Here is an 8,769-nt window from a genome sequence, read left to right as displayed (position 1 = left end):
ATCATTTCCGCTCAGTTCTTGCAGGGAGGAGGCGGGGTGCTGAAATGACATTCGGCCCCACCAACCAAAGCATATCCAGAAGCCCCGTTGATTAGGAGCAATAAAGCGCTCTTGAAATCCGTCCAGGAAGACGGATACACATATTAGTCAGATAGCTGGCAGAACACTTTACGGCAAAATGGCGGCGGGTAATGTCAACCCGTTTAACGTGAGTGATTCGGAGGAGGAAGCCGAGCACAGGCAGGATGGCGCGGACTCCGAGCGCAGCCCGAGTGATGAAGCGCAAGGCCACAGCCTTGGTCCCTTCTCTCCCCCGGCGTACTCCGAGCCAGCCGTTCTGCTGTCCAGCAACCGAACCAGCCCGAGTGTGGACGGGATACCAGCGTCGGCCGCTGCGGTGGCTGGAATAGGAGTAGGAAGCGCAGAGACACGGGTGTCGCTGGATGCGATCGCCGCGCAGCTGCTCCGGGATCAGTACATCCTCACGGCCCTGGAGCTGCACACCGAGCTCCTGGAAGCCGGACGCGAGCTGCCTCGCCTGCGGGATTATTTCTCAAATCCAGGCAACTTCGAAAGGCAAAGCGGAACTCCACCCGCATGCAAAGAGCAAGGGGTCGGTCCTGGAGGTCCGCTTAGTAAGTATTCAGATAATATGTTCATTATGTAGGTCCAATAACCCTGTAAAGTGTAGTCTTCCTATATGAGGTAACGTTAAATTGACGTGTTTCAAAACCTATTGAACTACCTTCAGCTCAAAAACATCCTAGACCAGTCTAAGATGATTTGCTGGTTTCCTGGTTAGGCTGGCTTGGTTTGAGGGTTTTGGACACTTGTCAGTTGGTCGACGAGGTAAACCAGCTGAACTCAACTTGGCCAGATTGGAAGACCAGCTAGACTAGATAAACCAGGCTGGGAGACCATTTTAGGCTGGTTTAAGATGAGTTTTTTTGATAGTTATCACCCAAATGAATGCCCAAACATGCTGTCAAAGTAAGCAGCTCCTTAGATTTTGGCTCATTAGCCTACCTTTTTCTTTCGCTTTTTAATTGGCATTACACCAGCACAGCAGCTGTTCTACCTGTTCATTTCATATTACGTTTCAGCCTTATGCATACAAGATGTCACACACAGGCTTGATGGGGGAGGCATTTGTTTTAGGACTGGATTGTGTCTTTGTTGTGTGATGTGATGTGAAGTCTTCCCACTGACCCCAGCTGCGCAGGTGCAGGATAGAAAGAGGAGAAACAGAGATGCTCATACGAGGGGTATGTAAAACCTGACTGTGTGCAGTGACAGATGGGATTGATACACTTTGTTTGGCGTAATCAGGAATACTTTCTGTGATCCTTCTTCCTTGTACCTTTGCTCCTAAATGAAGTTTCTTATCTGAGAGTGTCCTCGTCTCCCTCTTACTATTTGCCTTTCAAAGCATGACGTTTGGATTTGTTTTCCTTTTATAACCAGGCTGCATGTAGTTGAAGTGTGGATTGACAATGACAACATCCTATCCAGTGTAGATCATTTCTAAAAATCTGTTTACGATAATCAAAGATTTACATTTGCAAGAAATTTGACCCTTTGTAAAAAGGAGCCATTTCTTCTTAAAAGCAGTTAAGACTATAGCAAAGATTAATAAATTAAAGGGATAGTTCACTCCAAAAAAAAAAAAAATCAGTTATCATTTACTCACCTCACCTTCATGTCTTTCCAAACCTGCATGACTTTCTTTCTTTTTTTTGTAGAACAAAAAATAATAATATTGAAAATCAAACTGCTTACCTTTGACTTCCAGTATATGGTCAAAACAGAGTTCTCAAAATAGCTTGTTTTAGGTTCCAAAAAAGAAAGAATCTCATACAGCAACAACACCAGGGTGAGTAAATGATGACAGCATTTTCTTTTTTGGGGTGAATCCCCACCTTACAAATGTTGTTGATCAATCCTAACTTAGCAACTGTTGCTATATGATTAAGCAAACTTCTGTTCTTTACTAATACACGTCTGGTGTGATTGGACAGTTTTAAATAGAATATTGCATAAAAAATGGGGTTTGGGAAAAGATATAACCTAATGACACAGTTTACCCTGGGGGGTATTTTTTCTCACTGTTTTAACCCTTTAAAAGAGAATTTTATAGATTAATATCAGTAAGTAAATAATACATTTAAATGAATAAATAATGAAAAATAAAAAAGTAAATTAAATTAAAAAAAAATTCCATTCCAATTCATTCCTATAAGATGTTTTCTGAAACCTCTCTGTGCTAGAGGAGGGTGGAGCCTAGCAAAGGGTCAGTCTCTGAACTTATTTGCGCTCTTCTTGGTTACCAACAATTCTAAATTAGTCTCCCGTGTGATTGTATGAAGGTGATGAAGGTACACATAATGGACTTTTTTTTTAATGTGGTTACTGGAGCTTGTGGTCTACACAGTTTGATTGAATGAGGAAATGCTGATCAAACATTCGTCCAAATGCTTTAAGGTCTGTCCTGGTTGTATCTGCAATCATTTTTGTGTGATTGCCTGGCATAAGTGCACATCAACCGCACATTTTCTCAGCCTGCTGACTAAACATGTGGGTGGGCATGAAACCGCTTTCATGCAGGCTTATTCGCGGTTCAAAACAATCATTAATCCATCTGAATCAGCTTCCTATTGCATTTGAATATTAGACAACCATCTTTCCTTTATAGAAGAGGCTTAGGTCTGATATTATTAGGATCTGTAATATTGCATGTGCTCATTCTACCTTCCACAGTACAGGGGGAAACTTAACTTAATTTGTTATATAAAATGAATGGATGTCATCTTGATTTAATGAATAATTCTCTTTCTCAAAAATGAAACAATAATTCTAAGACCTCTAATGGTCTCTAGGACCGAAAGACAGGATGTGACCTCATCACCCGAGTGCTGTCTCTTAAGTGACACCGCTCTCCAGGGAAAAGGGGGATGCTATAGAAATTAGAGGCCTAGACCTGCTGCCTTTTCGTATCAGCCAATCCCTCTTTTTTAAACACTGTTTTTTCAACTGCATTTCCTAGAGACTGAATCGTAAGCTTACTGCACTTTAATGGCTCCCAAATACATATTAAACTGCCGCTCACGGCTGCGTATTGACCTGACTCTTAGAACACAGAGGTTTCAGGAACCGCAGGGTTTTATTAGCATTATGGAGCAAACCCACTCCTCAGAAGGAGGATCTGGCAACCAGCTGAGAGGGAGCAGATGGATCTCTACTGCGCTTCTGTCACGTCAGTGCAGGAAGAGACATTATCAACACCTCACGGTCTCGCCGATATTTCGCTAGTGAGATGCAACAGCCACTCGAGAAGCGTTTAAGGGATGAAAAGGTGTTTAGGATGTGAGAGGATTTGAAGCTCCGCTGAATGAATATTGTAAACCGTATGATGCAGATTTAATTGGATCAGTTTTTGTGGAGCAGCTGTCGGGTTGTCATCAAAGTCTAGTTCCGCCACACAATTGACTGTGCTCCCCACCTCCCCCTAGCCCTTTCATTAGCTACGCATCACTCACCAAACAGATCAGAATACACCATTAGGTCTCATGCAGGCTTATAAATGAATTACAAATTTCTACTGATTCTTACTGATTGGCTTACTACTTATATGCACTTAAATTAAACTATAAATAAACACCTAAAATTATCAATGAAATCAAGATTCAGGGCCGTTGTTGTGGTTGTGAGTGATAAAGCTCGCACTGGACTGGAGGCATAGTCATATTGAAACTGTTTGTCAGTGAATAATATACACTATTGTTTAAAACTTAATACATTTGTTTTTAATACATTAAATCGTCAAAGTTGCATTAGGATACATTGTCTATTCATCAAAAATTAAGCATTACAGCAGATTTCAACATTGATAATAATAAGAAATGTTTCTTATTATTCTTACAGGAATAAATTACATTTTAAAATAGGCCTTTATGAAAGAGAAAACTGTTATTCTTAATTGTAATAATATTTCACAATATTACTGTTATTATTTACTGTATACTTTTGAACAGTAGTGTATATTGCTGGTAGTAGTCTGGTCACATGTTATTGTGTGTATATTTTTGTTCCAACTGTTGCCCATTTTTGGCTTCTAAATGGTGAAGATGAGCTGTTTGGAAAATGTTGTGGAGAGTCGGAACAATCCAATGAAAAAACTTTAAGTCAACACATTGTAAATTGCATTGATCCATTTTAATATGTCATACTTGTCTCCAGGGCCACTGTTGGCCTAAACCTCTGTATTTATGTGGCCCTGAGGATGTGGCTTTGATTTTTAGTTATCGCGGCAGTTTGCTTTGTAGTTAATGTATAATTTAAAGGATTTTATTAACCTGGGTCAGTTTTGTATAAGCCATGTCTTCCCGGCCTAGAGTAAGTGTTTATCACTCCCTCAGATTCCTGAACTGCTAGAATAACCTATTATTGCTCAAGCAAAACACTTAGTAGTTAAATTCTGATAGATGTGATGTGATGTTTTCTGTGTTCACTGATAGCAAGCCAAGAAAAACTCCTTGTTATCATATTCTTGTCTAAATAACATAAAGCAGGATATTTCTTTAGATGTGGTAGCTCAACATAAATTGGTAGCTGACGTTGAAGCCGAAGCCTGGCTGTTAGCCAACATGTAGTCTCATGTAGCCTCAGTCGTCACGCCCACATTGGCTGAACGTCTGCATATGTCACACAAAATAGGAAACACTTTGGGGAGTTGTCAACTAATTGGTTCTTTAACGTTCCGCCTTGAAACAAAGCCGTTGTGGAGCCAACCCCCCTTATGGAAGAATAAAGCCGGCGACGTGTTTCGGAAATGAGCATTCATTTGGTCAAAATAGTGTAGAATTAAAATGTTGGTCATTTATCGGTTATCAGCAATAACATAGAATTATTCATATCATCCAGAATTTTAATAACAATACATCCTCTTATTTTTTTTAATGGCACCATAATGTCACACTTGTCATCAACCTACTAATGGTTTACTTTACTTCTATTTTAGTTTAATATGCATAAACTAGAAACTATAAGAAAATATTTTGACATCAAACAAATGACTATTTCTAATATTGTGTTGATTATATGTGAACATGAACACACAGAAGCAAGTAGGTGTGCACATTTATCGCTTACTCATGAGTCACGTGTTCCATGACTCGTGAGCCTTTCAGTATCATTCCATGCAGGAAGCATTTTACACATGGTGGTTCAAGCTCACATGTTGCCTTCACAGAACTGCCAGCCCTTCCCTGTCAACCAGTTTGACAAGACGTTTATTCAGCACAGCTCCACTGCACTATCACAAGTCGGATATCAGCATTGTCATTCAAGTCACGCCCAGAGAGAGTTGCAAAACTGAGACGAGTCAGTCCCCTCATCAATACTTCTCTGTCCAGGGCTGTGATGGAAAGATTCACTAATTTAACTACCAGAGTGTCATTTGACATTTGGCCAACTGCATTTCTACGGAGTACAAGCTCAAATTTGGCATTTAAAAACAAAAAAGAACGTGCCTACACTATTTTTAAGCCCAGTAATGGTTCTTAGTCTTTATTGGAGGTTGTGATCTTGTCCCTCCTCTACATGGCCAGCTTTGTGGTCACAGGACTCTGTGCATGGGCTTTACTGCCATCATGTGACAGACACATGTTCAAGTCACTGAGATATTTAGCTAACTTGAGTAACAGAAAATAGGGTGCCATTGCCATATAGGCAAAGTGAAAGCACAGTAATTTAAAGAGGCTGTATATTTTCATTATTTTACTTTATAGGTTTAATTTTATTTATTTTTCCTGGAGATCCACTTGTCATGTTTGTCTAGGGTTTTATTCCAGCAATCATTAGTTAATTCACTTTATGATCATTTTCCAAAAAAAAGAAAGTGGCCAGCCTTGTTAGGTGACTCTAAAATGAAAAGAGAGCACAGGAATGTAAAGGGGACATTTATTTTATTTTATTTTAATGTTTACATTTTATATTTTATTAATTTTGTACTTGTATCTTATTTGATTTATTTTTTTAATGTTATTTCTGTGTCTTTAAGACTTCAGGAACTTGAAGACTTTAAGAAATTCCTCTTTGAAATTTGTGATGCCGCTTTGCTGTGCTCACATACTCGCTACAGGTTTGCTGTAGGCTTCCCATTGTTTATTAACAGCCTCTTTGCAATGCATTCCACACTTAAATGTGCCAAATTAAAGTCAGTCTAAAATGATCAGTTGTCTTGTTAAAAACTTTAACCACTTGTTTCTAACATTGGGATCCTTTAAAAGTAGATGCAGAGCTGTAGGTGCTACACCTAGTCAGAAACAGCACCAGACATTTCTACTTTTTATTGTAATTATTAGTTCTTCTGGTGTAATAGTACAACCTCAATTCCAGAAAAGGCACATTTTATAAAATGCAATTAAATCAAGAGTCTGTGATTTTGTTAATTTTCTTGAACCTTCATTTAGCTGACAAAAGTCTATGTTTTCACTGGCCAAATTAATTGTATTTGGTAAATATACACAATTTTAGATAAAAGTGAAAAGATTACAGATACAGAATATCCAATTTAATCTGTTTTGAAACAGTCCACAATAAGCAGGTGAATTGGTAATAGTTGTGGGTATAAAAGGAGCATCTCAGTTATGGCTCACCACTTTGTGCCAAATTTCATTAGAGAATTGTATAACCATTCAAAAATCATATTTCTCAATGCAAGGTAGCAAAGTATAGGTCCACAGGGAATCCATAGAAATCTCAGTCCATGTAGGGCAAGGCAGGAAACCTCTGTTGAATGTGACTTTCAAGCCATCAGATGGCATTGCATGAGAAACCATCATGCTACTGTGTACTTCAGAAAACCGTTTTCACTTAACAGTCTTCAACTGCATCAAAAAAATGCAACTCAAATCTCTGTTACGCAAGGAGAAAGCTATACATCAATTCTATGCAGAGATGCCGCCAAGTCCTCTGAGTCCAAGCTCATCTCAGATGGTCTAAAATAAATCTGTGCTGCGGTTTCAGCAAGTTTTGGGGAAAAACAGACCCAAAGATGAAAGGGACCATCCAGACTTTCATCAGCGACAGGTGCAAAAGCAAACATCTGTCATGGTATGCAGGTGCATCGGTGCTTATGTGTAAAGGTACCACCACTTCCACTCTCTTTACCCACAAATAAGGTGCCCTTGAGCAAGGCACCTAACCCCCAATCGCTCCATGGGTGCCGCAGCAAAAATGGTTGCCCTTTGTTCTGGGTGTGTGTTCACTTGGATGGGTGAAATGCAGAGCTCAAATTCCAAGTATGGGACACCATATTTGGTGTCATGTCACTTTCATTTAACTCTTATATGCTGCCATTAAGATGACATCTTTTCTGGGAAGCAGGACAATGCCAGGCCTCATTCTGCACGTGCTAAAACTGAGTGGTTAGACACTACACCAGAGAAGGGATGCAATCTTTGTCTCTTATTGAAAATGTATGGCACATCATGAAAAGGAGAATCCGACAACAATGACCACAGGCTGTTGAGCAGCTGTCTTGTATCAGGCAAGATTGTGCAAAACTGCAACAATTAGTATCCTCAATTCCCAAATGATTCAAAAGTGTAATTAAAAGGAAAGTGACGTGACACAGTTGGTCAGTGAAAACATTGAAAACATTTTCTCTGTACTTTTGTCAGCTATATAAAAGTTAAAGAGAATTAACAAATCACAGATTCTTGATTTTATTGCATTTGACAAAATGTTCCAACTTTTCTGAAAATGGGGTTGTAGAATGTACCTCAATGTGACGAAAAAAGCTGCACAGAATAGATGTTGCTGATGTGTAACTGTGGATAATTATGTCTTAATGAGTTGTCAAATTTTGGAACACTTTCATAAGCTTTCTTTTTGTACTGGAGGACGTTTTGATTACTGAAAGTTAAAGTATGTTTTCGTGATTACACACAACTTCAAATCAAATTTTTGGCTCCTTTCAAAAGTTCAAGATTCTTTTTTTTAATGTAATGGCCCTTTTAAAAATATGCAAATATTATGGATGTGGAATCTGTAATGCAAATAGTTCAGTAATGCCATTATAGTATGCTCTTTATTCATCTAAAATTGCTAAATAAATAAATGTGGTTTGCTGCAGAATAATATGTTACAATGCCAGTGTACACAACACACTACAATCAGTGACATGCACAAATAGAGGAGTCCACGTGGGGGCTTGACATTGGCAGTAATTTTGTATCTTCCCTCCAGCATTGCTGACAGACAGAGAGATCTGTTTGTCTGAAAAGTTTTGGCCTACATATAGCCTATTCTCTATAACTGCTGACTGCTTAAGTTTGCTAAAACAAATCAAAATGTAACCCCTTTACTTTCTGTAAATTATAGTTTAGTGTTCCGTCTAATAAGGGTGTGTTTTGTTGTGGGTAGAAGATGAAACCCTTTAGTTGGGTGGGAGCCACTGAATTTAACATGATTTCTGTGTTTGTTTCCAGATCGAGCTGGCAGCATCAGTACGTTGGACTCCTTGGATTTCGCACGTTATTCAGATGATGGGAACAGGGAGTCGGACGAAAGAGTGGCAGGTAAGGATAATATAATCTTGATTAGAATGATGAAAATAACAGCGGTTATGAGAAAGCAGGGTTATTCTGGCTTGTGCACCTTAACCAATGTAGATACTTAGTTACTTAAGCTTCTTTCAGACAGGCAAAATATATATTTTAAAATTTTTTGGAGGAGTCCTATATTCCTGTTGTACTGGTCGAGTGT

General features: G+C 39.0%; 1 protein-coding gene across 8 annotated transcripts in view; it reads left to right on the top strand.

Annotated features, from left to right (window-relative positions):
• Positions 1-28: 28 nt before the first annotated feature.
• The window catches only part of relch (RAB11 binding and LisH domain, coiled-coil and HEAT repeat containing), a 45,871-nt gene continuing 37,130 nt past the window's right edge, over positions 29-8,769 (top strand). For 2 of the 8 annotated variants that reach the window (XM_082183876.1, XM_082183875.1), the window contains exons 1-3: positions 32-635; positions 1,215-1,265; positions 8,493-8,582. In XM_082183876.1, coding sequence (XP_082040002.1) covers positions 179-635; positions 1,215-1,265; positions 8,493-8,582 — 598 coding nt within the window. In that variant the 5' untranslated portion in view covers positions 32-178. Of the gene's footprint in view, positions 636-1,214; positions 1,266-8,492; positions 8,583-8,769 lie in introns of all 8 variants that reach the window. The other 6 variants (XM_082183879.1, XR_014209834.1, XM_082183877.1 and 3 more) reach the window with 6 other exon arrangements.

Source organism: Leuciscus leuciscus (assembly GCF_965113295.1).
Source record: "Leuciscus leuciscus genome assembly, chromosome: 11".
Classification (NCBI taxonomy): domain Eukaryota; kingdom Metazoa; phylum Chordata; class Actinopteri; order Cypriniformes; family Leuciscidae; genus Leuciscus; species Leuciscus leuciscus.
The sequence above is the reverse complement of the archived record's forward strand: the minus strand, read 5'-3'. Positions and strand labels throughout refer to the sequence as shown.